The sequence below is a fragment of the Macadamia integrifolia genome, chromosome 13 (assembly GCF_013358625.1).
Source record: "Macadamia integrifolia cultivar HAES 741 chromosome 13, SCU_Mint_v3, whole genome shotgun sequence".
Taxonomy (NCBI): Eukaryota; Viridiplantae; Streptophyta; class Magnoliopsida; order Proteales; family Proteaceae; genus Macadamia; species Macadamia integrifolia.
Window position 1 is genome coordinate 25,403,773 of NC_056569.1, and position 17,829 is coordinate 25,421,601.

Genomic DNA, 17,829 nt, shown 5'->3' on the forward strand with positions numbered 1-17,829 from the left:
CTGATCATTGATGCTCCTACTCCTGTAGGAGGAAGAAGAGTGAAAATCACCAGAGGAATCAAAATTCGAGACTACATGCACTGAAATACTTTAGGAAGGCCAAAACCCAAAGAAAGACCAGAAAAAATATGCTTATCTCAATAATGTTACCTTAAATCAAAATAAAGGATTAGATTGTATGCATCAACATGGCATCAAATTTCAGACATGATACGACTGCAGTTTGAGTAGTAGTGGCCTACAGAAAGTCAGGCTCATTTTGGAATTAAGTTGACTATTACAAGTATAATATTTCTATTAATAAATGAAATTTGATATGATGAAAGGGATCATGAAATAAGCAACTTATGTAGTTAATTGTTTTGGTTACCAAAGTGAACAGTTGATTGGAAGATGCTGAGTGACAAAAATAGTAATTTGAAGGGAAGCTTGGTGGCCATGTGATGGCTGATGTGGAAATTCAACATAGATGGAGCACACCTAGAATTGGCTATATTTTAAATGCTGTGGCTTTCTCAACATATGGCCGAAGCCACAGAACATCTTGTATTATCAACCATCGACCTGGGGAACGGCTGGTGTGGAATTCTAACCATTGGATCGATAGGGGATCATGTGGCTCAGCCATCTTCCAAATTCTGATCACCCACCATGTACTGAACCTTTTCCCTGGAATGCTGAAACTAAACAAATGAGTCAAGTATGATGCAGACAACCTGTTCACACTGAGCACTAACTAAACTGCCATGTGGTAGACAAAAAACAAGTAATGATGTTGTCAAGAGGTAATCCACGAGAGATGCTCATCTAGAAACATTGCCCCCATAATAATATCTAGGAAATGATATTAGTTATGTATGTAGATAGTAATAAATGATAAAGGTAGAGGGTGAAAAATACTAATAAATGACAAATTCATGTGATAAATCAGTTTTAAGATCAAGGATTTTAACCAGTTTCATATAATCCAAGAGAAGCTGCTTTTTATAGTTGAAGAAAATCTTGGACCGGAGCTTCATGTTGCAGAGAGAGTACCTAAATCATTTTATTCTAATCTTAGTAGGATTGAAGGATTCTCATTGGGACAGAATACAGAGCTCTCTATTGGAACGGTCAAAGATTTATCAGAATACATCTATTGGAAAAAAGAGATCAATCAGAATGCTTCCTTTGTTTTTACCTATGTTGCCTGGTCACTTCTAAATAGTAGCTGTATTTATGCATTTTGCACTTGTGGAAAAGATTCCCACAGGTACAGCATGGACACCTAGATTTCTATGACTAATATAAATTCAACTTAGTTAGACATACATATATGTAAACAATTTGATCTCTCCCATAGAGATTGTAGAATTGTTTGTATCAATATATGATGTGAACCAAACTTTAAAATATTTAAAGTCTAAATTAAATGTACTTATTGAGTCCTTGAATTCTATTTTTATTTTGTTAAGGCTTTTCTGAGTGTCCTTGTTAGATTCTGACTCCTGCACCCATACCAATGCGACATATGTTTCTACGTTCTAGTCTTTTCATCTGTTAATTTGTTATTCTTAAAATGTTTGATTAAAGTGGCTCATTATTGAAAGTCAAATTTGAAACAACACCTTTTGAAGTGATCGTATTGAGAATGAAAGCATGATACATATACATGGTCATATATTTCAGATATGTTGAATGAAAAGTGCAATTTGAGCATGATGTGTCTACAAGGTCAAATGTGTTCTGTAGAGGAAGTGTTCCTTGGTCAAAACATTATGTATCCATGATTCAGATGATTTTTTGCCATCAAGTTCCTTTGGAAACCACAGATAGTTTAATAATGTGGTGGTGTTGTTTCCTTCATATTAATTATGGCCAGTGACCAGGTTTTTCCAATCAAGTGGAACTTATGTGAAACAATTAACATATGCTTCAACCATTCAACGAACTGGCTAGGAAATTCCTACTGTTTGTTGATCTCATTATTGCAGATGGTGAATTTGTAATGGCTTAATGGAGAATATAGGTTGTTTTGTGTTAAGTAGCATTTATAGTCCCAACCCGTTGTATTGATGAGGGATGGCTGTTTCTTGGATCAGGTCTTAATTTTTGTGCTGGTGGATCTTCCTGGACTGCTATTTTTCTCAACCTACACCCTACTTGTCCTATTTTGGGCAGAGATATATCATCAGGCAAGTGGTAATATTAATTTTCTTATTTGCATTTGGTCTGATAGCCTTTTGTAATCATAATGGGATCAATTCTCTCACCTAAGGTTGGAAGTTGGTTCACTGTGGATTTTGCTCTTCCATTGGTGTGGAAGTATATCATGGAAGGTAATGGAAATCCATGGAAACCTGTAAAAACCATGAATGTTTTTGGGAACTTCAAAGTTTTTGCAATAGGCTCCAGTAAATATGGGAACCATAAGATAAGAAATAAAACCTTCTATTGGTGGTTTAAGAATCTTCCTACATAAGGTCACCTTCTATCGTGCATGTATAGAGCACTTATTTTCAAACTATCACGGTTATAGTTCCATAGTGGCATAGCCCATGGTATACCACATGTAATATTAAAAGGATATTATGTACAAACACCTAAATTCTTTGAATATATATATATATATTTATATATTTTAAATTTGATTGAACTATATATGAACATTGAAAATTCTGACCTTCATTCCTTTTCATTGACAGGCAAGAAACCTTCAAACAGATAAGCTCAGGATTGTATACATTTCAGTTAATGGCGGAATATACTTTATACAGGTATGCTTTTGTCTCCTGCAATTACCTTCTTCTGGCCTCTACTCCTTTTCATCCAATTGAGCACCTTCTTGCATTTGCACGTCCTTGTTTTACTTTGCTACATAAGCTTCACTGCATGTAGTCTAATGTCTCTGCTCTTTCATCTTATAGGGTGGTGATTACATTCACTTTTGTATTGGGGTAAGGGGGGGGGGGGGGATAAGAGAGGGGAGAGTGAAGGTGGGACTCGACCCTGGGTCTTGGCTGCAACAAGCCAAAGGCCTTCTCAGATACCTGGCACCTTCTAACATCTCTGATTTGGTTGCTATTTGTTATTGCTTTTTGCATGCTGTGCTAGTTGCACAACCATGTGGTTTATACAAATTTATATCTTCAAGGGAATTATTCAGTTACATATATTCAGTAGTTGAACCTTGATTAGTGCTTTAGGTATTCTAATGCCTCTATTGTTTGATATCCATCCTGTATGGTCTAACTTAGATAATTTGATCAGGTTTGTCTTTGGATATACCTGTGGATAAATGACAACAGTGTTGTGGAAGCCATTGGAAAGATATTTATTGCAGGTTTGTCATTGGAACTATAGCTTTATCTTTTTACAGTCTAAGGGATCTCATGGTGGTACTTCAGACTCTTCCCTTAATATTTTTATGTAATATCTTCACTTGTTGATGTGCAAGTTTTTGTTCATTTTCTTTCCAGTTGTATCATTTGCTGCAGCACTCGGTTTCCTTTTGTATGGAGGGAGGTGAGTCTTCTCAATTTTATAGCATCCGCAATTAATCCAGATTCGTGTCAAGTGTATGCTCTGTTTATGGTAAATGCTTTTGGATCTACTGGAGTTATGTACATAACTACATATACTTTGTTCTACTTGTAGACTATTTTTCATGCTGAGGCACTTCCCTATTGAATCTAAAGGGCGAAGAAAGAAGCTCCATGAGGTGCGTGCTTTTAACTTATCGGTTCAACCATCTGATGTGATAGCATTGATGCTATCATAGTGGTCACAAATCTTGGCACAGGGTAAATGTTTCAGAAAATTTTATTTATTTTGCTTTTATTTCATTAGATTGAGGAAAATATTGGGTTAGCAAATAACACCTTTACAATTTAAGCAATTGAGAAATGAAATTCTATCAAAATTTTAATATAAAAAGGAAACTAAATCCACATTGTTGGGGAAATGATCTGCGGGGTTAGCATATGAGAGCTAATACTGTTATACCACTATGTAGTAAATAGGATAAATTTCTGATTTTGCAGTGGGTTTAACCAGCAAATCATGTATCTTACCAGTATTATCCTAGAAATTCTTAATGGCATTAATGATCGATGTTGAACATTGGAGTATGACTTGACTGAATCTGGCCAGCTTCAATTTGTTTCCATGGAACAGGAACCGCAGGGATAACAGAAGGCTAATTGGGCCTCTCAACTTGTAATGAAGAGAATAAGAGGCCAGAGAAATAATTTATCATTTTTATTTTTGTTCCTTGTGAAGTCAGATTTTTGTTTCCCCTAGAGGGCTAATGTGAAGTAGTAGTATAGTCACTGAACATGGAATTGGTTTTGTATTTTGGAACAGAAGTGGTGAGGAAAGACATGACTAGTAACGAGTATGGATTTGAAGTTTGAATAGAGCTGAATGGAGAAAAAGGATCCATGTAGCCAATCCCATTTGGTTGGGATAAGGCTGAGTTAAGTTGTATGAGTTACATTATTTTCAAACAAGAATTGGAACTTGGCATATTTTGCACTTAGTGTGCCGTAAAGCAATACAAGGAACATTTCAGAAGAGAATGAGGTGCACCTACAGCAGTGGAGGATTTTAGAGTACTGTCCTGGAAATAATATGTTTGTACTGCAGAAATTTTGAACAGAAATGATCTCATGCATGCTTCCTTTGGCATCTTATGGAAAAGTGAAAAATAATTATAGTGGAATGCACAATATAAACTGTATAGAGAATGCCTGCAGAAGAACAATGGAAATATTAAGTTAATATGATTTAAATGCATATTTTAAAAGAAAAATAAGATATGCATTTGTGTCCAACCTTGTCTGTCACATATGGGGTCTAGCTAAGTCAATCTAAGTGTTTGCATCCATGTTATTCCTTTAATCAGGCAGGTGATGGTTACCAGTAAAGTTCACATTCCCTTTGCTTCCTATTTGAGTAAATTCTCAATTTATTTTGGATTAACTTCTGTTATTTTAAGCCTCTAATGTTGGGTGTGTGTATGTGTATGTTATTGCAGGTTGGATCAGTTACTGCAATATGTTTCACCTGCTTTATTATCAGATGCTTTGTGGTGAGTATGTGGTTTCAGGGTCTCTTATTTGTTAAATACTTTGCAAAAAACCTACTTATGATGCTTGAAAAGAAACAGCCTAGTTGCTTCTGCAACAAAACTTCCTTCAGGATCACAGGACCTTACAGAAGTGCTCAGTCTCAAAGTGCCCCCTATGTCATGCATCTGATGGCACAAAATACAAGCTTCCTGGAATCACCTTTTAATGAGTCACTTTAGGAGATCAGAAGGGGGAAAAGCTGATAAGACAATCTAAATTATCTGATCTGTCCTTGGGGGAGAGATTTATCTTTCTTTTCTATCTCAGTTCGAGTTTTCTTGGCTAAAAATAAAACAAAACCTTAAATTTTTCAAAAATGAAAGAAAAGAAGAAGAATTTTCAGTCAGGCAATTGTAAACCTAGGGATTATGATGTAGCCTTGTCACTTGTGTGATCATAAATTCAAACCTGCAACTGTGGGATTTTGGCTAAGCTTAAAAGGGTTGAGATCATTACCCCTCAGTTCATCACAGCAAGGCATATCAAATTCCAAATCCTATCATGGATGAAACTGCATGCAATAACATCATTCACAGGAATGAATGTCAGAAATGACTAAAGTTATGCTCTGTCATGGTATTGGCTGAAGTTGCTTTGTGGTGTCAATGTATTTCCGTTGTCTGTGTGCGACTACTTAACTGCAACAAATGTTGTAGATTGTCAGGTCTATGAGAATTGATCTGAGTTTTTCATTTAAAGGGACCAATTGGGTTGTTCGTAGGCTGGTCCACCATGAGAAACAGCCTCTCAGCAAAGCGGGGGTAAGGCTGCATACATTATGACCCTCCCCAAACCCTGCAGTGGCAGGAGCCTCGTGCACTAGGTACTAGTACACAGACAACTGAAAAGGTGTACCTAGTGCATGAGGCTATAGAAAAGGTGTACCTAGTGGACCAGCCTATGCACCACTGGGACCAATGTTTTGCCTTTTGTTGTGAACCCTTAAATTGGGGGGAAAATAGGAAACGATCAGTAGCTTTGGTACCTGTTTGAGCTTTGCGGAGGTCTTCTTTAACTTTTAATCAATACTTAGCACACATGGAAAGGGGATTGTTTTAATTTATTATGAACATAGTTGTCATGGCGTCTAGGCGACACCTTTAGGCCCTTGACAACTATGGTTATGAAAAATACTTGGAGCACTTCTGTAAATTAGTTGAGGGATCTGGTAGCACTTGTGAGAGGAGAAATATTTGCATTTGTAGTTCATAACTCTCAACAAGAAAGCATGAGGCCACCACCCTTTGTTAGAATAGTTGAGGGATCTGGTAGCACTTGTGAGAGGAGAAATATTTGCATTTGTAGTTCATAACTCTCAACAAGAAAGCATGAGGCCACCACCCTTTGTTAGAATAATTATAATTTCTGCTTTGCTACCCAGAGAGGCAACTTCAGAGTCTGTACTCTGTACCATGTCTTGTATGATAAAATCAGTTATCTCATAGCGGTGCTGACCTGGTTATGTTTAAGAAGTCATTATTGGCTTTGAAAAATGGCATATCAACACTAGGGATTCTGCTGTTTTAACCAGTTCTACTCGCACGACTCTTTGGTGTATGCGTTTTCATAGCTGTAATTGTGTGAAAAGAAGGCCCGACTCCAAGTTGGTCAGGAATAGTGATGTTTGAGTTCCTCACCCTTTGCATTGGGATTAGTCAGTTATATTTCTCGATGGGGGATGGGAAGGGGTATAACTCAGTATAAAGTCAAGAGTGGCACCTTGATGTGCTGGAAGTCATCAGTTCTAGCTTGATTAACTCTAAACCCACTGTGAGTTTTTTCTATTTTAACTTGCTCCCACTTTGTGATCAATGGGTATGGATAAGAAACTCGGGGATTGATGTGGGGAGGCAGGGATGCCTATATTTTTGGGCGTGAAAAATCCAGGCAAATATGAAGCATGTAGATACAACTTATGCCTTTGAATGATCCAAGTTATCTTTTGTGCATCAGCTTTCTCTTATTTCCCTAAAGTTGCTCAATATAGCCACCTACTTGATTGTAAACCTCATTATAATTCTTCATTTGCATTCAGTGCATTTTCTTTAACTTGCACTGGAAATATTTTCTTAGGCTGCAAGGAGTTGGATTCATGCACCAACACTGGTATTAACTCAGGATTCATGAATTGCAGGACGCATTATCTGCTTTTGACTCATATGCATCCCTCGACGTGTTGTATCATCCAGTCTTGAACTTCATCTATTACATGGTAATGAATTAAGGCAATGATTTATTTACCCCAAATTTCAATTCTTCAGCATCTATGCTTTTCTTAGATTCTCTGATAATTTTGTTGCCAAAACAGCTGGCTGAGGTCCTGCCATCAGCACTTGTCCTCTACATCTTGCGGAAGCTACCCCCCAAGAGAATATCAGCACAGTACCACCCAATCCATTAGCCCAGCCTAATCTTCATCCTTGAAAGGTTTCCTCATTTAGAATCTCGATGAGGTTCTGGAGGTGTATTGCAGTTGGAGAAAGAAAAGCAGATGAGTGGAGAAAATGGATGCAGATGTGTGATGCTGGGGCTCTTCTAAGCTTATACGGGGCTCTTCTAAGCTTGTGGGGAGAAATCTGTTTACCAGGTTGAAGCAATTGGTTATGAAAATGGCATCAAGAGTTGGTGCATATTTGATGATGTCCATGTTTCATTTATTTGACAAATTGATGTCAAAATTTTGCAGGTTCTCTGTAGGGGTTATAAAGGGTTCTTTGCCTTTCTATTTTCTAGAGTTCTGATTTTGGAAAGGCACATGTAAGAACAAAATTTCTTGTAACATTTAAGTTGTATATTTATTTAGTCACTTCATAAAGTTGGAGAGGGAGGCATATTGATTACTGCAATCCATCTCTGGCAAATAGAGAACCTTCTAAGATCATTATATGTGATTAAATATTGATATAAATTCTAAGAATGCAGAGACTTTGAGTTCAGGCACCACAATCGTAGTCTACTTAGATTTTACCACCTTCTAATATATTGGCCGACCCACCTACTTCACCATTCTGATGATCGTGAGAAGTATTTTGGATGAGTTTGATAAAGATCTTTCTCAAATAACAATTTCTGTGCAACTGTAAACATCTGTCCTAAATTATGTTATTCCTATGATGGTTCTCATACCATGCTCATAAGGCTTATACTCACTCAAGGCCATGCGTCACCTTTTAGGCCAATGAGATAACAGAGTATATCTCACTGTTTGCAATGTTGAGATGATAATTTTAGACTCATGCACATGAGGTGTTCTAATGAACCATTTGGTTACAAATCTTCCAATGTTGGGAAATTTAGCCTTTAAATTATTTAAGAGGTCTGGATAACCAGGTCTTTTATCTTTTTCCCGTCCGAATTTAGGAGTCTGTAATAGTCATTGTTGATATAAAGGGGGCTGTTATGTACAGTTTTCATAAGCTTGTATGGTAAAATGTTGAGAATTTAGCAGCAATTGTGTTAGGCTGTGTCAACCCATGGTGTTGAAGGTGGATTAAAACTCTGGTTGGTCTTCTCAGGATCTCCTCATATCAACACTCACCTTTACAACTTTTATGCTTTGGCTGTAGAAATCAATCAGTTATAACCTGTTTAATTGACTTTGTGTTTTCAATCATTCCTATCATAGACACCAACATCCTTTGTAGTTTATGTCAATCGATCCATGTAACTGCCATCAACAGATCCTTCAAATATCTCAAGAACCTACTAAAACCTTCCAAAATGTGAGTGGGTAAGAGTGCAATTCCACGAGCTCTCTTCCTTTCTCTCACTTTTTTTTTTAAATAGCTATCAACTTTATTGGAAAGAGAAGAAAAAAGAGGAGAGGGAATATACAAGGACCTGGAAGCATGGTTCGAAATCCCCACGAATTTTTGGAATTTCGGTGTTTTTTTGTTTTGACCGAAACGAAATGGTATACGAAATGGGGGTTATGCAAAGTTTCGGTCGAAATTTTGGTACCGTTTCGGTATCTTGCCGAAACGGTACTCTCTATGTGATATAAATCTCATTTCGTTGAGACAGAATCGAAATTTGTCTCTGTCTCGGCTATCTCGGTGATTTCGGTCCAAGGATGTTATTTTGAAGGGAAAACACTACTTCTATTATTTAATTACTCACATCATCACACTCTTTCAGTTCTATTACGCTCCTACAAGAAGATCTATACATTCAAAGCCTAAGAAAGGTAAAGTTCTTTCTCTGAAACCATTTTTTTTTAAATAGTACATAAATACTTGTTGGATGCTTGTAAATTTTTTATATATTAGACATTATAGGCCGATCTATGATCTCACGAAGTTAGAATTTTTTTTTGATACACAAATATTTTTTTTATTTTTCTGGTTTAAAAATTCACTTTTAAGCTCAAATTGTGATTTAATAAATAAAAATAGTTTACAATAATTTACATGCTGTAAATCCACTAATGCCATGACTGATTTTTGTAATTGATTATATATAATTGGTTCAATGGCATATCAGTTTCAATCGATTCAAAACTGATGGCTTAAATAATAATTTCTGTTCTTAAAACCAAAATTGAACCATTTAATAAACAGTTTCACTTCTAAAACCAAAATCGATTAGTGAACGATTTCCATCCGTTTCGATTTCAAGTCAATTTTGGTTTACAATTCACCTCCCTTCTCTCCACGCAAACTAAACCACACATACGTGAGCCTCAAGAGTCAAGACCTTATTTGCACATAGAGACCCAATCTGCAGGACCTGGATAAACATATTCTTGATTTTGAACCAAGGGATTTTGAACTAAGGGCACCTTAATATTGATTTGATTTCACTTCCTTTCCTTTGGACATAACCTCATTGTCAAAGGAAACCACTCCTTATAATATTCCAGGTATTGACTTAACCAAACACAGCCTGCAACTTCTAAGCGTCATAACGCATTCTACTTCCACTTGTGCAGATTGGCAATTGTGGACTGGAGACGGTCCTAACCTTAAACTTTATGCTAAAAGAAGCTACTCTCAAACTTGTACCGACACTCTTGCCAACTCATTGCGCAAAGGGACAATTATTGAAAAAAAAAAATTTTTTTTGGGGTAAAATTTAGGATAATGACAAAATCTATATCTCACTTCATTCTTCCAAGGTAAAATTATAGATGGAGTACCTAACATTACCAGAAATCAGGCTAAGGTATTTCATGCTTTTGGTATTAGGTTTGGTGTACCTAAACCAAGATATTGTGTTGCACCGACACCTATCAAAGCAAGTTTTAGCAAGCATACAAATAAATTAGCCAACCGATTGACAACCGTTTAAAAGCCATATGGAATAAACCACGATAAAAACCGTTTAAAACCGTGAAATCGACACCATGGAATCAAAACCATTTACCAAACCGTTGTAATTTCAGAAAGTGCAACCATTTAGTAAATGGTGCTATTTTGGTTTCAGTCAAATAAATATGAACCCAATCGAATCGCACCGTATACACTAAAACCGAACCAATTAACACCCTTGGGTGTACCTAACCAAGATAATGTGTTACACCGACACCGACCAAACCCCCTACCTATGCCCTACCCTTGCCTCCTCCCCCAAACAACCCCCCCCCCCGGGGAAGCACAAAGCTGTTTCAAAACCATGTTCCCAGCTCAAAACATGTAGGGCTATAATTTCTTTTGTAACCTGTTTTGGTTACAAACCAAACAGAAACCCTGTAAAAAAAATCCAAAATGGGGCATGTACTTCACACATTAACCAAAATCTGCATCATTCACCAAAAGGAGGGGGAGAGGGGGTGGATTTCAGAATGTGAGGCCCTTTTCCCATTTTCATGTACCTCGTAGAGGTGAGAGGTCACATTGCTACAAGACTAGAAATGCCAATTCAGCTAAAGTATGCCTTCGGATAAACTATATAGGTAAAACAACCCAAACACAGCATAATATTGTAATGCCCATCGAAAAAGCAAACTTCTGAGAAGCTAGTGAAGGATCGAGCTAAAATTCTTCAATAATAAATCTCATTGAGGTGTCCAGTCAACTATCGGTCTCCATCTAAATACAATTCATATCAGCTTCAAATTCTTCAATTCGTAGCCTCATCAATATGTCCAGTAAACCATTGTTTCATCTAAATACCTTTTTATATCCTTCATTACACTCAAAGAGGGTTTTCTGCATTAAAGTTACCAAGCTATAAAATGAACAAAAACACTTTTACCACTGATAGTGAAAGTCTGAACTTTTGGGATACTTACAAAGTGGGAGATGCCAAGAACAGTATAAAGCCTGGGATATATGCTAGTATTTTGGTGGTGGCTTCTGGGTTGGCAGTAACCCAAAACGCTTCTTCAAAAGAACTCTTTGCCTCGAGAACTTGTCATCAGGTGAGAACCGAGCTGAAATTGATAAAATAGATAATTAAATAATAAATGGAAAAATTATCCATATTTGTCCTAGTCACTCGTTAAAGAAATGAGCATAGATTAATGATTTAACCTATTTATTTATGGCGTGATAAATCAATATAACAACAATAATAACTTTATCCCAACTAAATGGGGTCGGCTACATGGATCCGATATGGAAATAAATCAATGATTCAATTAAATTTTAAAATATCAAATTTCAAAATTGAAAACCTTGATTAAGAACATTGTGGGAAATCAAATGCCACATTTTGAGTTCTTTTCATAAAAGAAATCTAAAAACCATACAAGTTGATTTGGACAACCATCAATTGTCATGGTACATCATTTTTTCTTTACATCAAATCTTGATTGATCAAACTTTTAAAATGACAAAGTTTTAAAAATATTCATGCAGAAACACTAAATGCAGTGTTTCACAAGATATCAGATATAGTTGCAGTTCCAGTAGTTTAACAAGGAGAATCTTGGTTAATAAAAGGTGGCAGAAATGGTACTCTCGATGTGGCAAAAGTTTCAGGACTGCAGTTTGATAGGGCTTAGCAGGATGGGAGGTTCATTCCAGCCACATTGAAGGCTAATGTAACCAAATAAAAGAGAGTGGAACAAGGAGTTAAATTTTGGGCCGAACTCAATTTACAGCCTCTACCTTTGCATTTTCAACCATCTAGATGTTGACATTAAAATATATATATATATATATATACATATATATATATATATTGAGGAGTGAGGAATGGGAGAAAATGCTTCACTTTTGTCACATTGAAAAATTATTTTGGAATGAATTTAAAAAGAGTAACGGAGGCTGGGGCTTAACAGCCTGTAATTTTTCAGGTGCCTCTTAAGCAGCATGTGGCAGTCGTAGTGCCTTCAGGAGTACCCACCCTGCTAATTCCACTCCTATTTTGTTTTAACATTGTTAATGGGATAACAGGGGAAAAAATGCAATGCTCGTCCTTTCTCTTTTTAATGCAAAAAGGATCAGTATCATAGGATGAGAAAGCTGCAATGACACTGTTCTGGATCATTCTGGTTCAGACAATCCAAACAAAAGGATCGACTGATACAGGAAGAGAATATGAAAAGTGGATCAGTCAATCAATTATATAATATATCAAATCATTCTCATCAGATATTAACTTGTATCAGATTATTGGAACTGAGTTTCAACTTTGTTTTAACATCTCATGGAAGTTCATGAAATCATGCTATATGAATTTTTAAAATCCATCATAAAATAAAGATCTCACCTGGATGAGCAGATTGCGTTGCCAGCCCAAGCGGTGATTCTTTCTGTAGAGCAGGAAAACAAATGAAGGTCGGTACTAAGTAAAAAGGAAAATGAGGAAACATAATTTACAGGTTCATGATAACATTACTGAAATACAGAACCCAGAACAAATGCGCCTGGAACTGTGCCGAGTCAGTGACATTCTCTTAAGTAATTAATTTGTTGTATTAAGCAAACACAAAAGAAGGCAAACAATTTAACCATACTCCCTCCAAGGGGTTCTCGATGCATTGGCTGGTATTGAAGTGCAAGATACAGAAACTAAATCAGAAAACCATCTATGTGATTCAGCTTGCGATGAGTAATATCAATGGATCATGGTCCATGGAAACAGAAAACCATTAATGTTATTCAGCTTGCGACGAGTAAATCAATGGATCATGGTCCCCGAAAACTTGACTTTCAAGAGGATTTAGTTACAGAACATTGGAATGCCATCTCGAGAAAAGCATGTCTTAATCAAGGTGCAAGACCAAGAAATTTCAAATAACTCTTTTTTTTTTTTTTTTTTTTGATAGGTAGGCCCCAAGGAGAGTTAACTCATCACCTCTTAATTGTGAGGTGTTGGTCTTTTCCAGCTAAGCTAACCCCTTGGGGTTAATGTCAAATAACTCTGATGGAAGCTCCCAAGGTACCATGGGGTAGCTGACACTAAAGAGGCACCTCCTTATCAAATATGACTTTGTTGGCTCCATGAAAGTGAAAGTTGAGTCTAGAGACCCACTTTCTAGATTTTCCTGTTACCTAGTCAATGGTCGTAGGACGTAGAGGTCCAAAGCATGAGCCTTCAGAGAAGATTGCCAGCTCATGTTATATCATATGTACGGTTTAGCTGTGATTAGAAATGTACAAATGGGTATCTTTCGGCCAAAACATAATGCAGAATAAGTATCAAGTGCTTGTATTGGACAAAGTTTGGTAACCCCTTCCACCCCCGCACCCCCCCAAAAAAGAGTACCAAATATGTCACTTTTTTATCTGCTTGTTTGTTGCTAATTTGAGTCCTATCGGCAGATGTAAGTTTCCAACAGCTCCAACTTGTCATCAAGAAAGTTAAACTAGAAATTTACTTCTTAACAGAAGGGGAAGGGGTTCATGCACGGTTGAACATGGGAAAAGAACCATTCGTCAAACTGGGGAGGGGCCATTTTGACCACCTATTGTTGCAATACCATGTTTTGTGCGCGACCGTGCATAATGCACAGCCCGTGCACAAAACCTTCAGCCTCAACAGAATAGAGTTTTAATGGCTTTTTTTTTTGGTAATCATTTTTTTATGTCAATGTTGTTTGACTAGATTTATGATGCAAGAGAGTTGGAACACTAAAGTCCCAAAGTCTACTCAAAACAAGCCAAATATAAACTATACTCTGAAAACAAACTTACCCCATAATTTAGGAATGAATTTGACAACCAAACCAGTCCCAAAACCGCGGGAAATTTTAGACTAGAGAACAACCAGATTACTCCCCACAAAACCACTATCATCAGACCAACAGAAAATAGAAGTAACAGTAGATAACGATCTCAGAAAACCAGTAGCAAGTAAGCCAGACCAGTAGTAGTCAGATAGGATCAAAACAGGGGCTGAAATCAGTACAAATAAATGCAAGCAACTTATATTCAATGACTAGTATCATAAAACAGCAGTGACAAACAACTCAGACCAACCGATATCAGTTCAGGTTAGTACAGATCACTAGAAGACAAAATTCTGGTGATTTTAAATATCTCACTATTGGCTGAACAGAATCAGCCAGAAAGTGGATCGATCCTTAGTTAAACAGAGGGGAACAATCGACCAGAAGATTGGAGCAAACCACTGGCTGGACTGATCCCAACAGTGGGGGCCGAATGCTCTGTTTGCAGAAATTCTGGGCGGAAAACAGAGAAAACACTTACCTGGTTGCAGCAGCCTTAATCCTTGAAAATAGGACTGAAATTAATTGAGCAGAACAGTAGAAGAGAAGGGCCTCTTGGACTTCACGCCGCAAAGAGTCGTCGGATCACACACCAACCCTATCCTTGATCAAACACAAGGTTCAGCCATGGAATTCACCCAGTGGCAGCAACATAAAGTTTTTTTTTATTAGTCAAAATCGTGGCTCATAAAAGAGTCATATCCTTTATTTATAATGATGGGGAGGGTTTACAAATAATAGTAACTCAGAGTTACTAAATCTGAGTTACTAAAAACTGATTACAAGAAGTTACAAAAAACTGGAAATTGGAATCTAATGAAAATAGAAACTAGTCTTCACATAAATTAGAAACTAACAATGACTTGAAATTAGAAACTAATTTAGGACTTCAAAATAGAAACTAAATAACTAATTAGTAACCCCATCAGCAGCCCAAATCGTGTGCTGACTTGGACCAGATCTGGGTCGACCAGGTCGACCTGGTCTTGGTTCTCCTTGTGTAAACCCTTGTCGGTACTGCATCACCCCAACTCCCTAACCTCGAGAAAAAGGAGAAAATATATGGGGCATTCTGGAGTTCAGTCTCATCTAATTGAGGGATCTACGATGGTAAAAACATTTTTTACATGTCCAATGGCTTGGTTACTTTGTTGTTTCTAGATTTTTATGCAAAGATCTGCTAGACGCTCTAGGTTCCTTCGGTTGATTGGTTAAGAGCATTGAAACAAGATGGTCCTCACCCTAAACTCACCCTGTTTTTGTAAGTAGAAGCTTTTAACTCCTCAATTAGCTTCTTATTGTACATAGTTTGTTGGTAGTTTACTCAACTAAAGCACAACTATGATATGGGTAGACAATAAAATCCATTATAGATGAAGTCTCCTAGCAAAAGAGTAAATAAAACTCACATTGACCTCAAGCATCATTCGACTCTTCATATATACGATAAGTTATATCAAATTGCAAGCTTTTAAACAAGCCAAGCTGATTCACTTCAGTAATCACACTCCCAGTTCTAGACTTCTAGTAGATCAAAACTCGATCAATACCAATCCAAAGTACTCATATACTGCAGAAATGCCTTAGTATGAAAAAGCTATTTAAAGTAAGGAAGTTGGCAGGATTCAAGTACCAGTTTACATTGGTAGTGTAAACTTTATCACCATTTTCATTGATGTAAAACTGAACATACATTGTTGCAGATCTTCAACCTGTTGATACCCAAAATAAGCCAGGTATTGAATAAAATAAACAACAACAGTTAGGGATGAAGGAACGAAGAAAGAACATCTTCAAAGATTATCGGAGCCCAGGACAACAGAATAATAAAAACAACCAAACAATTCAAAAACCCTACTAGTTCAAGAAAATGATTAATCTTACCAAAAAAAGAAAATTGATCTTTCTCTAGAAGCTACCGAAAGGTTATCGGCACACAAATACTAGACAATGGGAGGTGGGAGGACGAAGTAAGATTTAAGGGTTAACATAAACGAGCAGGAAACCTACTCTCTCTTTTGCCCCGCTCTTTCAAGTTTATGACCAGTAGCTTGAGGGGTAAATATTGTCCGTTTGGACTTTAGGTTATTTGACGGGTAAAGGCCCAAAAATAACAATTTTCCTTTGAAGCCATTTAAATAGGGTCAATTTCGTAATTTCAGTAATATCTTCCCCAAGGCCCTTTTTTTTTTTTTTTTTTTTAAATTTGGTAGAACACTAAGATTTCAATCACCAGTTCACCACTATAATAAACATGGACTTTAGACACCTCATTTTTTTCTGTTCACCCTGCTACTTTGAATAGCAGGAGAGATTTCATTAGACTGACATATGGTGGTCTGACCTAAAAGTAGTGAAATGAAGCTATGACTGTTGACGGGTCTAATCTAAATCTTATGGCATTAGGCAGAGAGAGCTCCTCAACTATATGAGGCACTAAGGATTTGAATAAACCAATTTTGTAACCATCTCCCAACATCTCCTCACAAAATTTTCCTTCTGTTCATGACAATTTTTACTGTTAACCTTACTTTTCTCACCGTTGGTTTACACAGTGTTAAGCCCCACGTAAGACAATAAAATTATAATTTCTCTGAAATCTCATATTCCAAACCAACAAAGTCTGTGAGTCAAATTCCAACGATGAGATAAAAAAGAAGATGAAGTAGATGACACTTAGACAGTCACCTTGACATAACTATCATAAGCACCCACTAACTAAGCAATTAAGTAAAACAAAGATCAAACTTCAGCCAAAAAAAAAACTATGAAATTGATCAAACTTCAGAAAAAAACCAGAGCAACACTAACTACAACCATGGCTACTAAAAAGAAATAAACGCCCAGCTAGCTTGAAATGCATCCAGTAAAAACCTATGAAATTGATCTATTTCCTCCACCATTTGACCTACTTCAACAACACCAGAACTACATTAGCGCTATTGTGCTTCCATGAATGAGACAAAATCACACAACCACAACAACGCCAACATCTACAAACCCAGAATTACAATGTCACCACAAACTGAACCCTAACCACCCATGAAATCTCTCACTACAAAGATGATAATCTCTAACCTAAGGGGAAAACACAAAAGGTTGAAGCTCGTAGTAGTGGAGAACATACCTAAAACTCAGACTTCGTTGTGGTGATTATTGGTGTAACCGAAGAGAAGCCCGCCTTCGTCAGAAAGAGTGTTCTTATTGAGAAGACAAACCCTGGCGCGTCTTAGAGCCCTAGGCTTGACGGCACGGTTTATAAACCCCTTGTTTTCTTTTGGATTCTCTCCAACCCGCCCAACGCCCCCACCCCATCCTACCAAAAAAAAACCCAACACTCCCACCTTGCATTGGAAGGCCGGGAAAACCTGGCACACACCCCAAGGTACTCCTAACCATCCCATTCGCATTGAGCGTGTTGGGGCATTCTTTTTTTTTTTTTGAAGTAAAAAAGGGAATTTATTGATGACGAGAGGAACACAAGGCATCATTTACACAGAGGTCATGAAGCCAAGGAGTGGAAACTGGCCACATTGTCTTATAAGTCGATGATAGGGCCTCCTGAGCAAGGGAATGCGCATCAATGTTTACATCCCTTGG

General features: G+C 37.1%; 2 protein-coding genes across 4 annotated transcripts in view; one reads left to right on the top strand and one right to left on the bottom strand.

The window, feature by feature from the left end:
• The window catches only part of LOC122059728 (tobamovirus multiplication protein 1-like), a 34,672-nt gene extending 26,680 nt beyond the window's left edge, over positions 1 to 7,992 (top strand). For all 3 annotated transcript variants that reach the window (XM_042622742.1, XM_042622744.1, XM_042622743.1), the window contains 5 exons: positions 3,459 to 3,504; positions 3,637 to 3,700; positions 5,018 to 5,071; positions 7,246 to 7,323; positions 7,420 to 7,992. In XM_042622742.1, the coding sequence (XP_042478676.1) occupies positions 3,459 to 3,504; positions 3,637 to 3,700; positions 5,018 to 5,071; positions 7,246 to 7,323; positions 7,420 to 7,512 (335 nt within the window). In that variant the 3' untranslated portion in view covers positions 7,513 to 7,992. The remainder of the gene's footprint in view (positions 1 to 3,458; positions 3,505 to 3,636; positions 3,701 to 5,017; positions 5,072 to 7,245; positions 7,324 to 7,419) is intronic.
• A 2,892-nt stretch (positions 7,993 to 10,884) lies between these two features.
• LOC122059617 (H/ACA ribonucleoprotein complex subunit 3-like protein) lies at positions 10,885 to 16,022 on the bottom strand. The gene is made up of 4 exons (XM_042622514.1): positions 15,871 to 16,022; positions 12,768 to 12,810; positions 11,344 to 11,484; positions 10,885 to 11,260 (listed from the first exon to the last, which is right to left on the bottom strand). The coding sequence occupies exons 1-3, from the start codon at positions 15,922 to 15,924 to the stop codon at positions 11,387 to 11,389; spliced, it is 195 nt and encodes a 64-aa protein (XP_042478448.1). The 5' UTR covers positions 15,925 to 16,022; the 3' UTR covers positions 10,885 to 11,260; positions 11,344 to 11,386.
• Positions 16,023 to 17,829: the final 1,807 nt, after the last annotated feature.

What these genes read in the sequence shown, in the direction of transcription:
- LOC122059617 (XM_042622514.1), bottom strand. Translation starts at nt 15,924, where the DNA reads ATGTATGTTCAGTTTTACATCAATGAAAATGGTGATAAAGTTTACACT. An exon ending in ATAAAGTTTACACTACCAAT is followed by an intron (nt 12,811 to 15,870) that starts GTAAACTGGTAC and finishes CCTGCTCTACAG; the next exon opens with AAAGAATCACCGCTTGGGCT. An exon ending in AACGCAATCTGCTCATCCAG is followed by an intron (nt 11,485 to 12,767) that starts GTGAGATCTTTA and finishes TATCAATTTCAG; the next exon opens with CTCGGTTCTCACCTGATGAC.